Here is an 18,925-nt window from a genome sequence, read left to right as displayed (position 1 = left end):
ATTGAAATTTTATGGAAACTCAACTCATGATACACCCTCTGCTTGTCCTTTAGCTTGACTATACCTTGTGGCTATACTGTAAAACGGCCTTCCTTGCCAATGTAGCTGGCGTCATAGTGCGTGCTTCATAATCCACTTAGCGTCTCGTGGTGTCTATGAGATGCTGGGGTTGCATCGTCCTTGAGAAGGCGATCGGCGGTGTCGTCATTCCCGAAGATGCGGGCAGCTCTGGTTCGATAAAAGTGCTGCTGACATTCCATCACAATGGCGGCCCTCCAATTCTCTAATGTACACCTTTTTTTAATCCAGTCCCTGCTTTGTGTTCTGATTAATGTGGCACCACCGGGGAGCCTGGCAGCAGTGGGAGGGGGAAGCTGAAAGATGCTGTTCTTGCGATAACGGTCCACTCACTGAAATGAAGGCAGTGATTAGACCAATCGCTCCTCCAGTGTTGCTCTCCCGCTAGGCTGGGAATCAATTTAAGTGATTACATGGCAAGGTGGGGGTCCTCTCTCACACACACACACACACACACACACACACACACACACACACACACACACACACACACACACACACACACATTTTCAGTCCCTGACGCCCCCTCCTTTTCCCCGCAAACCTAATTGTGATTCCGAAAACGCCTGTGTGTCATATTTTCCCTCTGGAAAACATCTCGCTGATCCACTGTTTGTACCGCGGCTGCTTTCGCTGAGCTCAGCCTTGGAGGGGAATGGTCGTCCTCGACTCCACCGCTGCCTCTTGGAACGGCACTCCTCTCTTGACATGCTTATCCCAGGTCAGAGGGTTCCTATGTAGGAGGGGAGCACAGAGATACGGCTGTGTTTTTAAAAATAAGTCAAGTTGACTCGGTCGAGCCCAGATGTGGAGCTCGTGGTTTTTGAGCTGCTGTGTGTGTCAAACCAGGCTGTAACTGATGCAGAACCCTGCCGATGAACCTTTCGTAACCCGGCTGAGTGAACGACGAGCTTTGCCGTAAGGGGTTCACAGTATGCAACATGACACAGATAGGTGGCGCACAAGAAAAGGGGAAATGCCAGATGCTACACTTTAATTCACTTTTATTATGACAATCAACTTGGTTTCAAAATTTTAATTCCACAAATATTCCCCATGTATAGTTATAATGAAAATAAATATATTATCTTCATGCCAGTTTCATCCTGAGACATTCTGTTTTATCAGAATGTATGAAGCAAAAATGAATGCATTTTGATTTGATTGATTTTTCTTATATCTAAGCGTCATGTTGCCAAGAAAGCCCAGCCCGTATGGACTTAGAGGTCGCATTTCCATAAATTTAACATAAATGCCATTCATCCATTCTGTAAAATGTACAAAAAAAAGGCTTTTATTCGCAGGTGGAGCTCATACTTTGCACCAACTAGCAGCATAACTATGATTTTGGTTGTTCTCTGGAGTTTTACACGTGGTTCATGTTCCGGTCAAACCAAACCGTCGACTCTTAACTTTTCACTTCTTGTTTTGGCTCTTCATCATCTGCACGTCGTGTAGGCTGTTCCCACCCAGCTGTATATGTCTATAGGATAATGACTTCATGTGGTTCTGCGGAGAACCACGTGAAGCCTGCTGACGGCATAAAGAGCTTCAAGGTTTGTGCCTTGCCCTGCGGACTGCGGGTTGGCGGTTTCAAACATGTCAGAGGACAGGGTCGTCCTTATGTCTCCATGTCAGCCAGGGGTCGAGATGTTGTGAATCTTGGCATTTATGTATGAGGCCTTTTCACTACAACGTATCATTAAATTGCTTCATGAATTAAAATACATGAACAGAACAGCATGGCTCACCTCATATAACCAAGAGATAGATAACACATGTTTAGTTTAAGTTACGTATTTAGCATTTCAATCTCCGGTTATTGAAAAGTAATTGAACACAAAGCATTTAATATTTATCTCGAACAATGCAATCAAGATGTGTCTTAAGTCAGAGCTGTTTTTATGAGATTGTCTCCAGTTTCAGAAATAACGGCAAGCTAATAGTTGCTTGCTTGCTCAGAGTACATGCATATACCAGTTAAACCAAAAAGTTAATACGTTTGCATTTACGATAACTAAGGGATACACTTTTTAACATCATCTAGTTACGTGTCCCTGTCCATCTTGTGAGACAAACAAGCTGGAAAGCAACTGATGAAGTCAGAGGGAATTTTGACTAATTCTTTTGCGGTTGACTAATTGCGTTTTTTTTTAATCTGCAATCTGCAGTTTTTTTTATGACTACTGGCTGCATGGGGTTCATTTTTGACTCATGTTTTCTGAAAAATACTGCTCTGGCAGATATCTGTGATTTATTGTTACAGGGAAGGAGGGGAAGACCAGTCTTGGAAACAGTTTATGCATGCAGATCTTAATCTACATGAAGCTCATTCAGGGGCCGCTTACACTGAAAAAATAACTCGATGCCTTATTCATAAAAATTCTTGTTTACACCGTTGCGCTGGAAACGACTGAAAACTATGTAGTACCTATGCCAGGCCTGGTGTGGCGCTGCAAGTTGACTCCCTGAATGCGGAAGAAGAAGAACACCTGAAGCACGCCATGTTTAAAGAAGCAGCAGCTCGCAAAAAAAATTAGCACCATAGATCACAGACAGAAAGATCACTTGTAAAAAGACGGTGTGGATAAACAACAGAGATGAACTTCTGCTTCGAGTTACTTTAGAATACAAAGCCTTGAAAGGTACATGTTAAGGTTGACGAGGAGTTGTGCCAGTAAAAGTTTGCTAACATTTTTGTCATTTTGGTTCCTTGCATCAATATCCCAATCCGCCAACCCAAAAGAAAATCAATAAAAAGTAAAGCAGGAGGTTTGCCAATTGTTTGCGTTGCATTTATTTTCACTTTGTACACAATGAACGATCGATCTTCGAGCACTTTGTGTTATTGTTCACTAATGTTTGTGGTTTGTTGTAGTGGAGGTTATTGGGAAGACTGCAGGCTGATCAGTAGTAGCAGTAACCCAACGTGGTTTTTGTTATGAGTTGTCGTCTGCACCTCACGGCCGCTCATGTTGCAAGGCAGGGGGAATGGTTTAGAGCTGTGACATCAGCATTTCCAAAAAAGATCGGTTTCGGCGTTCACACGAATCCGGAAAAGGAGGCGTTTTCAAGCTTATCCAGCCTGGAGAGCGTTTTCGAACAAGTGCGGTTTAATTTCTTGCAGTTTCAGTGAAAACGCAGGCTTTGTGTAGGTTTCTTAGTCTCAAAAACTAGCTTACCACCAGAGCACTAGGGCTCAGCCACCTCAGGGCTCACCTCAGCTGTTTAGCTCCTGTCACCTCGGAAACGGAGAATGTTTGAGGGCTCGCAAGTCAGAACTCGACTAGCCTGCCGAGGCCGACTTGTTGCCTGGTGTTTTGCTTGCTGACGCTGATGATGCTGCGTTCATTTTGCAAGTAGTGGGTCACGTTTATTGTTTATTGTTACATGGATCCCCATTAGCTGTCACAAAAGTAGGATGAGCTAATCTTCTAATAGTGCTATTTGCATTTGCATTTAGCAACACACACACACACACACACACACACACACACACACACACACACACACACACAAAAAAAAAAACATGTCGCAACGGACTCATCCCAAACATCCTTTACTTTGAGCCCCTCCAGTCTAAATAAAGTGTCTGAGTGGTTTGAGGTGTGGTTATCGCTGCGTGGTAAAGGGTTCGGCCTCCCTCTGGTGTCATTAACCTCCCCCGCAGCCTCAACTGGGCGAGAGTGGAATGTTTGCAGCAAATCTCTCCAGAGTTTCAGATAAGGTGTGTTTGTGTTTGTGTGGGGGGGGGGAACCCTTGTAGTTTGGGTGGAGACCAGGAACGGATTTGTGTTTTCTTGTAAACCAACCCTTTTCATAAGCGATGGTCTGTCTTGAAGACTGATTTTGCAAGATGTCACTTCTCGAGGGTCTTGGCACATCAGTCACATCCTCTCCATTGACTTTACGTCAAGTGGGTCCAGTTAAAGTACCCTTCATTCCTGTAATTGTAAATTGAAGCTTGGTTATTCTTCTGTGTCGACACAGTGGGGTGCCCCTCACCCCCACTAGATGTAAAACCAAATGATTTACGATCCCAGCCTTTTCTACTGAATATGACACGTCTTACGATTTCAGAGCGTCGCCGTATCACGGCTACTTCCATGGGACCCGGGTAAACGCAGTCTTTCTCACAGGGCCATAAATCACCTGCACTCATGATTGCGCGACACACCTCGACAGAGCGCGCACGGTTGAGGGTGGGTGGGGATCCATCATGATGAGTAGCAAGGTGGTGACAGCTGAATTGATGAGGGCTAAGTGGCGCTGAGGGACCGTCAGTAATGGAGTTCAATGACGGAACGCTTAACCCAGATAGATTAATGAGAGAAATGGCACACGTTCAGCTCCCGTAGCGACGCTAATGTTCCGCCATGTGATTTTTACCAAGCTGTGTTAAAAAAAAAAAACAAAACTATTTTTAAAAGGTCAATTCCCCTGTGTTTACTGTCACTTTTTTCTCGTAAATGCCATCGCATTTGACTAACTGTGAGATAATAGAGGCAAAGGGCAAATACCGTGTTGAGGTTTCGCTTAGGTAGAGGCTGTCAGGAAAGATGAGATAAATGGAATTCTCTGTTGGTGCCTTATAGCACCTGATGACAAGTCATTCCCGAGGCAGCCACACACAAGAGCTCTGACTGCTTGCAGAAACAGACCGCAGCAATTCTGATTTTTACTCACTGCCAAAATGAAGCCCTTTTTCAACGAATGGAGACCTCTGGTCAGTAAGTGTTTGGGAAGGGGAAGGTAAATTTTCCTCAAAAGGAAGTTGATGCTGTTTAAAGCTGGTTTACCTTCTTTCGTCATAAAAAGGTCTATTATGTGTGTGTGTGAAGTGGGAATCAAACTGCCAACCTTTCGGTCATTGGACAACCTGCTCAACCTGCTCTACCCCCTGAGCCACAGTCGCCTCAGTAAGAAGCACAATAAAAGAATCATCCAGTTATCTAATAAATAATTCCCTTTATTCTCAACAATGGATGCACAATGTTAGACACATTACTGCTTAACAACAAAGAAAGCAGCATGTTTAATAATCTAATAATCAATAAAAAACTTTTAGCTTTCGGGAATATCTGTTATTATATTATATTATACTGCCTGGATCAAAAATGGTACACAGTCTCTGAATTAGCTTGAATGTCTCTACACTGTGCGTGCGCACACTGCTTTGCTGACTCATCGTGCACCGGTGCCCGGCGGCCTCTCTACTGCCTGACCGCGCTCGCGCCGGGGTCGCAGGCAGGGTGCTGAGGTGGAGGGTCGGGATCTCGCGGGTGCAGCGGAGGTTCCAGTCAGTGCGTGAGTGGGTGAGTTAACGAGTGACGGGTGAGTGTCAGCTGCTAGAGCAGTTTTTCTGCTGAGAGAACATTACGGTGGGCTGAAACGTCTTTGGTCATCCGTCAGTCGGCAGCAGTGAGATGGGCCTGTTCACACAGTCACGCTGAGCAGGACATTCCATTCTGTGCCGGGTGGGTGGCCCTCACGAGGGGCTCGGTTCACAGACTGGTCCACGAAACCAGTGGGTAACACTGGCAGTGATGTTGTAGTTTGAAAATAAATGAGAAAGCTAATATTAGCGGCCACCCAATACTTCAATACTAACTCAGTTACTTTGATTAGGAATATTTACAGTGTGTTGTGAAACGTTAAATACATGTCAAAATAATTTGAATAATTTAAATTGATGTCGCGACTCACATGCTTCCTCTGCGAATCAAAGTCCGATTTAAAAATTGACACGACCGTGGTTCAGGTACGCTAACGTAAGACTGTCTGTCTTTTTTTCTACCTTACGTTAATGAAAAGATGCTACTTGCAGATGTTGATGGAAAAGTCAAAGTGATTAACTCATTTGTCAGGTGCCCATAGACACAGCCCCTCTTTGGTGAATGAGGAGAAGATGACAAACATTTGCTTGATGCAAATGTCACTCGTGAACGCGCGATTAACTCCGGTAAAGCAATTAATTTTACTCCTGTAAAGTATCTTTTTAGTTGTGGCGCACGTCTAGGCTTTCAGTGATGTTGTACATTGTCCTATCAAAACAAATACGCCTCATATTACCATCAATACTGTCAAACTCAGAAATAAATGGCAATTTTAAGACATTAGTCAACAAGCTTTAATAAGTCCAACAAAAGTAAGCTCAAACAAGTTTGTCCAATAAAAATTGTTGCCTAAGACACGAACGACGAAAACAATAACAAAACAAACTAATCTTTGAAAATAAAGATAAACAGATTATTTACATTTATGTTTGGGAATATTTAATACAAAATAATTGAACAATAACAGGCCATGTTATTTACATTAAAAATCGCAGATGATTCGGCAAATTTACCTTCTCCTCCTTCCACCATTGGATCTGCGGGATTAGTTAAGTCTTTTAGGCTCTCAAGAGCGATTATCCAATCACAGTTCAGCGTAAGGCCACACAGACTCGAGATCTGATTCGCTATTGCAACTGATGGTGGTCCCTTCACATACAGGGCAATGTAGATTCTGCTGGCCTCAGGCACCTGACACCACAAGCCAGCTGACACATGATTGGATAAAAACTCTACTGTAATATACAATGAAGGAAGCAGTGTAAGCAGTGGATGACATAACATGAAGAAAACAGACTAGAGAGAATAATATGAGTGACTTTTCTGAGTATTTGTAGGCCAGTAGAGAAAGCCTAGCTGGCCCTGACAGCTTACGACTGCTTTTCAGTGATTCTAAGCATGCATTTTACAGTAGGAAAGGTCCACACACGTGTTTCAGTGTGTTCTAGGGAACACACTGAAACACTGCAAACAAATTTGAGAGTTGAGTCACTGCTGTCTATGTGGTATTCTCTAAGAGATGTGACAATATGTGTGGTGACAAGTAGTTATCATCTTAGTCTCATCCCATTTTTAAAGTGTCTGAGAGGCCGATGAGTCAGAACAGCACCTATTTCTGGTTGCTTATGGAAAATAATGCAATTATGTTGGAATTGGAATATGACTTAAAGTGGAAACTCTACAGTTGGAAAACATGCTAGTGAGGTAGACCTCCCCCCCTCGGCAACTCCTGATCCTCTACCTCCACATCCCCACAGTTGATGAGTCAGTCAACAGTTCATTTGTAGCTGGAAGTGACTGGACTGATGGTGGTGCTTGCAGTGAGTCAGGGGGAGGTGGAGGGGCGCCACTGGCAGGATCCACAGGAAACAGGAGCTCGGCGATGGAGTCGGGTGACCGCTGATGTGGACGGGGAGAAGACTCTGTGGCCCCGAGCTGACGTAGATCCGCGAACCGCAGTATTAACGGGCTGACGACCGCTTTCCAACGTCCTATTCAGCGTCTCCCCCCCCCCTCCACCCGCTTCTCAGACGGCATCGGTGGTTCGGATGTTTCCAGAGAACGTTGGAGCTGCGGAAAAATGCAACCAAAGTTATGTTGGAGATGGAGAAGTAGCCAGCAAGGGGGAAATGGCAAAGATTTTTTTTTTTTTTAATTTACGTCAGAAAAGTAGTTGCTTCACAATAAAACGCCAAATAAGCAGAGCTCCATATATGTATGAAATACCAATGAGTATTAATCAGTTGACCATCGTCAACCAAGCAGTGGAACAAAAAATGTTCTCCACTAACATTGCAGCAAGTAACAGTGATTGTACATTTACAATTATTTGCCTGTTCAGTGGTTTCTTTCCGGTGCGTTACCGTCACTTGCTCAGGTTTGCAGTAATTGTTTCAGAAAATTGTGCATGATTCGTCTTTTTAAGAGTTGCTGACTTGCGACGACGTACCCGATCATACTTGCAGTGTGTTCTGCCTCTGATTCAGTGTCAGATGTGATCGCCTTTAGTCCTGCACAAGAAAGGAGCACATAGAAAAAATGCCTTTCGATTTGCATTACGAGGAAAACTTGCCTGGAACTGAAGCACTTTTAATGATCCTTGTTCGAGATGACATGGCGAAACCGAGAGAACGTAACCGGCTGTGTAAACATCAATTACTGAGCTCATATAATGTCTGTTGGGTCTGTCATCTGGCTGGGTTGTTCGCCATTACGGCCTCTTGTCTAGCGGGGAGACAAGAGGCAACTTTTCTTTGATGACGACAGACGTGGACCTTATCTCCGCTCTCGGCCCAAGACCTTTACCTCTGTCGCTGCTGCGGGACAATGGTGCCTTATGGAGGAAACAATAAACACAATGCCTTATCTGGGGTGAATGACTTGTTTACATTTTTCCCGTTGACATATTCAAATAGGATAGCGAGGGAAATGGGGAATTGATTGCGCCCATAAAGACTTGACTTCTGAGTTTTATAAGGTTCAAACCAACAAAGAGAGGCTCAATCAGTCGGAGGGTCGCCACCTGTATATATTTGTTCTGTTCTCTGTTTGCTGCATCGCAATGTAAACTTTCAATACAGAAAATGTGATTTTTCACTTTGTGTCAGCTTTAGAGTTTGATTGGTTTTGATTTGATTCCAGAAAGCTCTGCTCTTTGTTCGCTATGCACTCAGCCATGTCAACCAATATGCTGTAAATGCTGTAAGCAGCAGGATATATTGATTTAAAAAAAAAAAATTACTGGCTATAAAGTAAACATGGAGCTAAAGCTAACTGGCTGATAACGCCGTAGTATTCTGCCATTGTTTGATTACATTGTAAGAGTATCACTAGCGAGGCAGCGTTGTATGCAATAACCTGCTGTTGACTTGACAGTCTTGAGATGAACAAGGTGAAATCAACGCGACAAAACCAGAAATAGCATATTCTACTGTGTGTATAGTAACAGATGCGGGCACCCTTTTGATAGGAAACCCTGCCTGTCATTGTTTTATTTACTTGTGGCTCCGGTGCCTGCTGAAAGAGCACTTTTAGAGCATCTTATCTTCTTAATTGGATGTGGCGTAAATCATGTAGAAGCGGGATGTCAGGCTGAGGCATATCAGATAGCTGGGATATACTGTATACCTCAGGGATTTCATTTACATAGAGAGGACAGCTTATTTGATGTTGCTAGATAAAGGCTGAGTTCTAATTATTATGCAGCTTTTGGGTAAATAGTGGTTCAACTGCTTGTCTTTCACTAGTTTAATGAGACACTCGACTGTATCGTTGTCCAACTAGCCTTTCGGCAAATTCTGTTTTGGTTTTTTGGATAATTGTATTTCGGGTACTTCTTAATGTTTAGTTTATTTAAAAAAACAGCCATATTATTGGATGGGGAGCACAGACAGATTTTATTCATGTGAAGGACAAATGTATAGGAAACCATGTTTGAGAATATTTTCTACACTGTAAACAACCCTCTAGTAGTTTACATTAAATACAGCAATAAATTGCTTGTTAAAACAAATACCTCATCAGCCAACCACATGGCAGCAACCCAGTGCACTTAGGCGTGTTGACGCAGTGAAGACAACTCGCTTGAAGTGCCAAGTGAGCATCAGAATGGTGAAGAAAGTGGATTTAAAGTGAGTGAATGTGGGCCAGTAGTTGGTGCCAGACACAAACTGCTGATCTGCTGGGATTTTCACACTGGCACAACCATCTCTTGGGCTTTCAGAGACTGGTTCCCAAAAAGAGAAAAAGCATCAGGAAACAAATAACCACTGGTTGCCATCTTTGAACACACTATATATGTAGTCATGGTAAAGTGCTAATAAAGTGCCGTCTTAACTGTGTGGTTAACTTATTTTATTAACGTAGAGGGCCATAAGATGTGTGAAAGTATGCTTGCAACAAGTCCTCACCGTATGTCACTGTGAGTTTGCTTGTTTCTGTAAAACAAGCAAAATGTAAAAGTACGTTTTTCCTCCCTGTCTTCCAGGTTGCATGCTGTGTTTTGGCCAGTCAGCCTTCTTCCGCTTTAACCACCCTGAAGAGGCCTTCAGAATGAAGAGCATGGTACCTCAGGGAGTGGTCATCTCCACCGGGGATTACAACAGACTATATCCAGGTATGTAGGTGTATAGTTCTTGTGATCTATGCCAGCAGCATCATTTGACCTACTGGGCAAATGAGCTGTTCCCACATAAATAAGACAGTTTATTGCCGAACAGATTATTGCCGAAACCCACAGATGCTGGAGGTGAGGTTGCAGCAGGGCAATTTATGGCAGGTGATTGTTAGTGCCGCAGTGACACCCCGGGATTATAGCATCTTTTTATATCATTGGAAGGGTGGTAAGGTCGTAGGAGTACTCGTTCTGCTCTGGCTAGAAACATACAGTATTTTTGGAATCTGGGATTTGTTTATTTGGCTGATCTGATTTCTCATGATTTTTTTTTCGTTCGATAAAAGCACATAACTGAGTTTGTCTGCTCACCAAATGCCCTGAGACAAAGAACATATCAGGCTATGTAAAGAAAAAACAAAAGACTTGCATAACTTTATATTGCATAATACAGTCAGAGCCAGACGCTGCTCTTGAGAAGAAAAGCCCTGAATCTCTCTGTTTGTGACGACTGTCGCTGGCAGCACCAGCCTTTAACATGCAGCACCCGTTGAACCCTGCCGGCTGACGGGTGCCCAGCTGGGACCCGGCGCTGGAGTTAACATCATGCATGTTTTATGAGCCCCTCATTCCTGGCATCTCCAGGCAAAGTTTTCAGTTGCATGCGTGTGTGTGCTTGTGTGTGTTGGGCGTCCTCGTCCACTGCCACTCTCACCACTGTAAGCGTATCTTTTTTTGGCCGGCTCCACTAACAGTGATGCGTCATCGCGCCATCAAACTGTTTCCCTCCGTGTACCTTTCACGCTGTCTGCTGCTGCAGCCGGCGGATAAGTTTAGCACGCAGGCCCCCGCTGGCCGCTCTGTACTTCCTGATCCAGTAATGAAAGCCTTCCGTTGTTTAGAAACGTGCCATTTTCCTCAATTATGCGTCCCCGGCTTGCATTCAGATGAAGCCTGCTTATACCACTCCCAAGCCTATCTGCAGACTTTTCTCATATCAGCTTCCAGATATAAATTCCAAATCTTATCTTTGTGTAGATTCCGTAACACAAGCGCGTGTAATAATAACTGACCTTTTGGTCCTCAGAAGGAGACACTCTCTCTTCAGCTTTTTCTGTAAAGATTCAATTTTTACTTATTTTATAGTGCTTTTTGGAGCACAATAATTGATTTCCGCAGCAGAAACCTGATTATTTTCAGCAAAATTAAATCAATCTGACATGAGGATATTTGAATAAAATTTGCTAACTGTGCAAAGAAAAAGGGTGCAGCGCTTTTGGAACATGGTATTTACACTTGCGTCCTTGTTTGGCTGATCCACAGAATAAAGATTCATGGAATGTGCAGCACAGCACACATAAATTGTTATATAATAAGCTCCTAAGCAGAGATTGTTTTTTAAAGGTCCCTTATTATACCTATTTTCAACTGTTTATTTCAAATAACTGACTCCAGTGGAACAGATTTGCACGTTAAATTATGCAATAAATTACAGATCTCTGGAAAGAGCAAATTTAGCCCTCTGTTTACAACTTCTCTTGAAAACACTCTGTTTAAGTGTCCTGCTAAAACTGGTGCTTTGCGTTTGTTAAGGGGACAAAAATGTGAAAACCACAGCAAAGTTTGAAAATCGGCCTGTTGTGTGATGTCACAAAAGGCTAATTTTCAGGAGCCTTTTATAAGACACTTTCTAAAGGGTGGAGTTAGCAAAAAAAAAAAAAAAGTTAAAGGATGGATTCTTGTTTTATTTAGTATTTCTTTTGCTTCACAACATTCAAAGACAATTGAAATAGTTGCTCTTGACATGTATAGGAAAAAAGAATGTCAAAAAATATCACTCTATCAACAAAATGATTGTTTTTTTTTAAATTATAATTTCCCTTGTGTTTATGCTACATATTGCTAAAATATTGTCCGAAAGCATTCGCAAAGGGATTTTCAAATGATATGGGACATTTAACTCTACTGCCAGGTTCTGTATCAGCAACCGATTTCTTTGTACAAACTGAGGGGTCTTCAAGTTTTTATTCACTTCTGCTTCCACTTCACTTGGGCAGCTGTCCTCAGACACCCGTCTTGCAGCGGCCACCTCGGACCTTTCCTTTGGGTCTCTGGTGGGCAGGCAGGCCGTCTGTGTGGCTCTGAGCTGCCCACTCAAAGAGGGTGATGGATGGAGTTACAGTATCTTTTTAGCAGACTATTTTTAAAGCTCCAGTTCCACTCTACTGTCCCAGTGTCTGGCCTGCCTCCCTCTGTCCCATGGGCTACCCCTCCTGGTCACCGGCTTGCATGTTGGATTCACTTTTGCTTTATCTTCCTGTAGCCTCCTGCAACTGGTGACTTGAAACAAGTAGCACAGAGGCAGGCTCTGAACATGGTAGCAGAATGTCAGTGTAGTAAAGTAGTAAAATAGTAAATAGTAAAATGGAAAACTGTTTACTTTCACAAAATTGTGGCAGTGTACTTTATGCTACAATATACATGTTGTTTATGCAATTACTTTCATTGCAGAAATAACATCAATCCTGTTCACAATCTTCTCAAATACGTGCACACAAACAATGGTTACACTTTTTTTTTTTGAGTGACACTGTGTGTTTTTGTGTGTGTTCTATATAAGTTTTGAAAATAAAAACGTTTAAACGTAATATGTTTATGGGACGATTGTGTCTCAACGTGACTACATTATATGCATCTAAAATTTGCTGCTGAGCTGGTCAATGCAGGATCGTCTCTCACCTGTATTTGGGGGCTATTAGTGACTTTGTTGATGTTCAAGAGGATTTATTTTGTCGATGCCCTTCCTACCTGGCTCGTTTAAAATTGACAAAGAACAATTACGGTGACAGGGCCTCAAGATTTATTGCCGAGACTCTTTTTAAAGCGCCCGTAAATCTTAAAGCGACTCTCCGCTGCCTTGGACAGTAAGAGCGTTGTCAGTGCAGCAGGGACACTGTAAACGAAACAGTGTCCTTCAAAATAAAAAGCATCCGAAAAAAACAGACGCCTTTTAAACGATTAGCTCCCGGTTCTATTCAAGTACAATTTCATTATATAGCAAAACAATAAGACTTAAATTATTTACTTACCGTGGCGGTAAACTATTGTAAGCAAACACTAGAATTAGCGAGCTCAGCACGATGCGGCTTTGTTTTGAAAACGTTTAGCCGGAAAGTCCATGTGAGAATTGGTTAGCTTAATGCTAGAGGTACCGCGAGCAGCGGCAGCGGTTCCCAGCACCCCAACCCCGGCTGAAACCTCACCTCTCTGGTGAATATCCGAACCTCCGTCAGCGTGGTTGCAGCTCGGACACAGCCGGTGTGTAACCGGTGTCCGGAGGATGTGGGCATCAATGTGTGTCACATAGCAGGTGAACGCCACTGACACTGACCCGGGTCGCGGTATTATTCCTTCATGTGAGTAACGCCATGCTTAAATGCCTGGGCTTTGGTCAAGAGGAGTGCATACAGGCGGTCACTCGCCAAATTCCGTTTATAAACGTGTCATTTTTGTATTCAGTCGCTTTCAGCGGAGGATGCTCGCAGCGTTTGACACCCTGGCGTGTCTAATCGTGTTCATTAGTGTTTCGTGTCTAATTCAGCATACAGGTGGCCAGGAAATAGGTCCTTCATTCGGGGGAGAACAATATCCGTCACCGGATTGACAGTGTCACGATATGTGGAGCGGGGAAGATAAATTTAAGACCGAGCAAAAATGCTGTATGTGCTAAACAGTTTGAATGTCGGTACACCGGGACCAAACCCGATATGTGCAGGACATTGTCGGAGATAACATTTGCAAAGTGTTTTTTTTCCCCCCCACTCAGCTTATTTTCTCTTGTACCGGTAGCTAAGCTAACACTAAATAGCTGGATTGTCAAATGAAGTTTGGAACGGCGATACCCGAGGCGGCGTATCCTATGACATCATTGCACAGGCTCTCTGTAAACGGCCGCTTGTATTTCTGTCATTCCAGCCTTTTCGTTATTTATTTATTTATTTTTTGACTGTAGCTACTGTACATCAGTAGCGTCACCTGCTTGGAGCGGGTCACACGTCTCGAGGCGCCTGCGTGACATTGACGTTTAACAACAAGACAACGAGGGACGAGGTTGCGTTCTTGTTGCAGCCCCCGCTGACCGTGAACGCTTTATTTTACGTTTTGCGTGGAGATGTTTTGGAAGATGCAACTGTGGTCAGACAGCGGAGGCATCACAGTGGAGGCAGGAAGCTGCTCCCATCTTGCTTTAACAAGCACAAGCTAATGTATTATTTGTGCTGCCCCTGTTGTGTGTTTGAGAGCAGCCTTGCTCGTGGGAGACCTTCTCTCTGACATCATGTTTACAAGAGGGAGACAGAACAGCTGATTCCATCACTAATTGCTCTCATTTGTTCCATGACCTGTCATGAAAAAAAAAAAAAAAAAACAATGAATAAAAATTCAAATGTGATCAAATGACGCCCCTGCTGGATGTGACATTTCCGTGATGTCATTCCCGTCATGTTGTCACTAATGACACCACACTTTTGTTATCTTTGTTTTCATATCTCTAACACGCAAGACGGCCCTTTGAATAGATTTGGTTAAACATTATTAAAACCAATTTGTGGTCTGATGATCCCACAGGGTGTGCATTTCTGCTGTAATAATCGTCTATGCTGACATTGGAGGCAGAGAGAGAGAGAGAGAGAGAGAGAGACACACACACACACACACACACACACACACACACACACACACACACACACACACACACACACACAGTTAAGATTAAATTACTCAGTCTGTGTCCTTTGTTGCTTTGGGGCAACTCAGTAATTGGGTTGTATGGGTACATTTTAACCTGTTTTTTTTTTTGTTTTTTTTTATCTAGTGTCTGTTTATTTCTTCCATGGTGCCCTTTGTCTGTTTTTTTTTTTTTCCTCTCGCAACCAATTTTCTGCTCTGTGCTCGTGCATTTGTGCAGTATATGTTCTGACGAAGATTTGTAAAAAAGAGCTTGGTTAAATACACACTGACAAAAGCCAGAGTACATAAGGAAGCAAGACAGGAAAGTAAATGAGTTACACTGCCATTGTTGCAGCAGAAGTATCTTGCAGAAAAGGGTTATTATAGCAGTAAGTCCAGTCTTGGGTATGACACTGCTCAGCTGCAGTGAAACATGGAGCAGCTTTTATTGCGAGACCCCCTTTTAATAAAAGGGGCCGAACATTATTTAAACTCTTGGAGTGGTTGATTTTTTATCTCAGGCCAGAAATATTCTGTCTTTCGGAACTGGACCCATAGACAAAAATACTGGTAACAAACATTTGAGGACTGGGAAGAATACTGTAGTGCTCTAGCAGAATGATGTTCTGATGTTATTTGCTATTTACTATGTGACTAAGTGCCTTTTTATTGGAAGTCTTTGTGGCATTTTGCCCAAGTTGTCAGGCTCTGGACTCCCATTGATAATAGATTATTTTTCTAAAAATAGCAAATGGGGCAGATGCACTATGCATTTTGTGGCAGACTGCATCCTGTTTTTTAAACAACCTACAAACATTCATGATATCCATTATCCTTAAATAGCTCTGATTTCATGATCTGCTCCAAAACACACAAAGCTTCAAGCTTGGGTATTGTTGTTTTCCCTCAGACACGGAGAGCCTGGTCAATGGGAATCACCAGGCAGCCCTGGCCCAGTCCCCCCCAGCTCCTGGAGAGAAGGTCCAGTCCGAGCACAGCGCCATCGTCAGCTCCATCGAGAAGGACCTCCAAGACATCATGGACTCCCTGGCCATGGACGAGCTCCAGCCTTCCCCCTCAGAGGCCAAGAAGCCCCCGCGGGGCCAGCCTGCCGTCCCTCACTCCCCGCTCTCGCCCATGGTGAACGGGGGCGGGCGCTACCTGCTCTCCCCTCCCACCAGCCCCGGCGCCATGTCCGTGGGCTCCAGCTATGAGAACGCCTCCCCTCCCTTCTCCCCTCTGTCCTCCCCCTCGGCGGCCAGCAGCGGGAGCTTCACCAGCCCCTCCCCCAGCGGAGGACCCCCGGACCCGACCTCCTCCCTGCCGCCAGTGCCTGTACGCTCCTCCAGCTACAACTTCACCGCTCAGCCTCCGCCCATGCCCCAGCCGCGGACTGCGCTGCCTCACTTCGGCGGCGGGGGCGCGGGGCTCAAAGTTCAGGAAAGCCCCCGGCTGCAGAGGAAGATCTTAGCGGACGCCCCTCCGAGTCCCAAACCAGGCCGCAGAGGGCTGGGCCCCGACGGCTCCGAGAGCCTCTGGGCGACCCACCACCTGTCGTCGACTGAGTCTCTGACCGGGAGGACCCTGGTGCCCAGCAGTCCCAGGCTGGCTCCGAAGTTCCCCGCCTGTCCCTCGCCCTCGCCCTCCAGTCCCAGGACCAAGTCAGCCGCGGTGCTGCACGAACAGCCCGCCAGTCCTTTCAGAGAGCAGGCCGGCCTGGCCGACGGACCCCGAGCCTTCCAGCCGCCGCTCGACCCCATCGTCCACATCATCCAGGGCTCTCCGCTCCAGCAGCATTCACGCTCCTTCCAGCTCCCCGAAAGCCCCCGCATGGCCAGGAGGAACATGGATCTGAACGGAGGAGGCGGCAGCAGCAGCATGAGGGAGCTGCCGCCGCTCAGCCCCTCCATGGCTCGCCGGGGGGTCCCCGTCCTCCCGGGGGCCCTCCCGGGAACGGTCCCCGCGCTCAGGACGCCAGACGGCAAGTTCGTCCCCGAAAGTCCGAGGCTCCGATCCCGATCCGGATCGACGTCGGAGGATCCGACGTTCGGCCGCGGCATCCGGGCCCGCAGTCCGTCGCCCACCTCCATGATGATGGAGGCGGGAGGCGGGGGCGTGGGAGCGAGGAAAGCCAGCTTTGGGAACGCCCTGTCGCCCGCCTTCAGCCTGGGCTCCCTGCCCGGCTCGTCCCCCGTCGCCAGCCCCAGGGCCCACCGGAAGGTGTCGGCGGGGAGACCCCATCCCGGCATGAGGGAGCGGAAGAACAGCATCACGGAGATCAGCGACAACGAGGACGAGCTGCTGGAGTACCACCGGCGGCAGCGGGAGGAGAGGCTCCGAGAGCAGGAGATGGAGAGGCTGGTGAGTGAACAACAGCTCCATGGTGTTCAGGTTAACAGAGACTCACTCCAGCGCTCTAAGGGGGAATTCAGTCAGGGCCAAAGCAGGTTTTCCCAGATTTTTATTATTTTTTTAAACTTGCGTTATTGAGTCACAGTCAGAATGGTCATTACAATTATGGTAGACGACTTTTTTCCCCCCCTCACCACCTCTTGCATCACACTTGAGAAACAAGTCCGTCATTAAATTGTATAGTTACAATGTTGGAAAAGACGATAAAAGAAAGGTTTTCCATGATTTCCCAGTCGTTCGGGAAAGTTACGTTTTTCCAAGATAAGTAACACACTCGTGCAACCTGTATGTAGGCTGCATCCACAGTAATAACAGATGCATGACACAGACTTGGTGATTTAGCTTCAAACTATGTTGGCCTTGGTTTGCGGCCATGTATAAAAATGAAAAGAAAAAAAAAAATCTCTGTCTGCAATGGAATTTTCTTAGCAGCTAATGATTGTTTTGGTCCAAGTAGCATCTTTATCTTGTGGGTTCGACAGATTGAATGAAAAAATTTGAAATTTTTTAATTATCCTAATTATTGACAAAGCAAAGCCAAACAACAAAATGCCACAAATGATTAATATTTGGCAAACCACGTTTCTTTCATCACCATTAAAACATTGCTTCCGCAGATCTAGACAGTCTAGACATTCACTTTATACAGAGGCCTACACTGTTATAACGCCATTAACAAGCTCTGGATAAGGCCTAACTAGTGTTACAGTGATTTTGATGAATACATAACAACACAGTTGTTCAGTAGTCAACGCATTTTCTTTCTTCTTGTTCAGAAAACATGATGATGAGTGGGACTTTATTATGACTACTTGAGGCTGTAGGCAAATCCCCAACACGTTTCTTCTGAGGTTTCCCGAAGCCGTTCCGTCGTCACGGCGGCAGCGGCGATAGACGTTCATGCTGAGGCTTTGGTTGAGCGTCAGCCTGTGCGGCCTTGTGGAGGAAGAGGGATCTCCCGTTTGCTGGAAGGAGAAGGTTGCAACCATTCTCAGTCGACCTTCCGAGTCAGCTGCCCGCTGACACGAGGTCAGAGCGTGCCCAGATGAGCCCGTAGCAACCGTGCTGTTTGTTGTTTCCTAATCTGACCGGCGGCATCTTGAGCTCGTCTGCCGCTTTGGACAAAGACCCCGCCCCCCCGCCGGGGGGCGAAGTCCTTCTGAAACCATCTTTGTGTGTGTTTGTGCGTGCGCGGGGCCGGGCTGTCGTCTGCCCTGCTCTTAATTACAAAGTGTGCGTTCGCTGAGCGTAGGCGTCTCGGCTAGATGACTGAGACGGCTAGCTGTGCTCCCCGACGATGGCGGCAGCAGCGGCGGCGGCAGCAGCGGCAGCAGCAGCAGCGGCAGCAGCAGCAGCAGCGCGGTTAAACAGCGCGGAGGCATCTCTGGATTTACGACGCCCAACTCCGAGCGGCCCCGCGCTACGGAGCTCGCGCCGTCGGACGAGGAGGAAAACGGCACCTCCAGGAAATCAACAAGCAAAGTTTCCTCAAGCGCAGGCCGTCATTAGTGCGTTCTCTTATTTCTGCAGTGCTGCAAAACATAAACCAGGGCTCCGTCTTCAGCAAACGACTCCGTTTGAAACCCTCAATTCCCCCCAGACGGGTTTTTAGCAAATGGAGTTACTGCGGTTGGAAAAAAAAGTTTTTGGACAGTGTTTGTGATGCGTTTGGGACGCGCTGAGAGTCTCAAGCTTCCGAGTGCAGTTTTGTTTTACTGCCGTCACCAACATGGACCCAACATGCTGCACGTGCACCGTT

The 18,925-nt window shown here is 45.6% G+C and overlaps 1 protein-coding gene across 21 annotated transcripts in view; it reads left to right on the top strand.

Moving 5' to 3' along the window:
* LOC142895137 (pleckstrin homology-like domain family B member 1) overlaps positions 1-18,925 on the top strand; it is a 363,501-nt gene that overhangs the window by 42,750 nt on the left and 301,826 nt on the right. For 19 of the 21 annotated variants that reach the window (XR_012928179.1, XM_076035935.1, XM_076035943.1 and 16 more), the window contains 2 exons: positions 9,901-10,029; positions 15,665-17,115. Coding sequence is in view for 20 of the 21 variants with exons in the window: in XM_076035935.1 (XP_075892050.1) it covers positions 9,901-10,029; positions 15,665-17,115 (1,580 nt within the window). In the remaining variant the exon portion in view is untranslated. Of the gene's footprint in view, positions 1-9,900; positions 10,030-13,255; positions 13,443-15,664; positions 17,116-18,925 lie in introns of those variants that run through there. The other 2 variants (XM_076035949.1, XM_076035948.1) reach the window with 2 other exon arrangements.

The sequence above is a fragment of the Nelusetta ayraudi genome, unplaced genomic scaffold (genome assembly GCF_046127955.1).
Source record: "Nelusetta ayraudi isolate G7.1 ecotype Tasmania unplaced genomic scaffold, CSIRO-AGI_Nayr_v1 ptg000048l, whole genome shotgun sequence".
Classification (NCBI taxonomy): Eukaryota; Metazoa; Chordata; class Actinopteri; order Tetraodontiformes; family Monacanthidae; genus Nelusetta; species Nelusetta ayraudi.
Note: the sequence above shows the minus strand (reverse complement) of the source record. Positions and strands in the feature narration are given on the sequence as shown.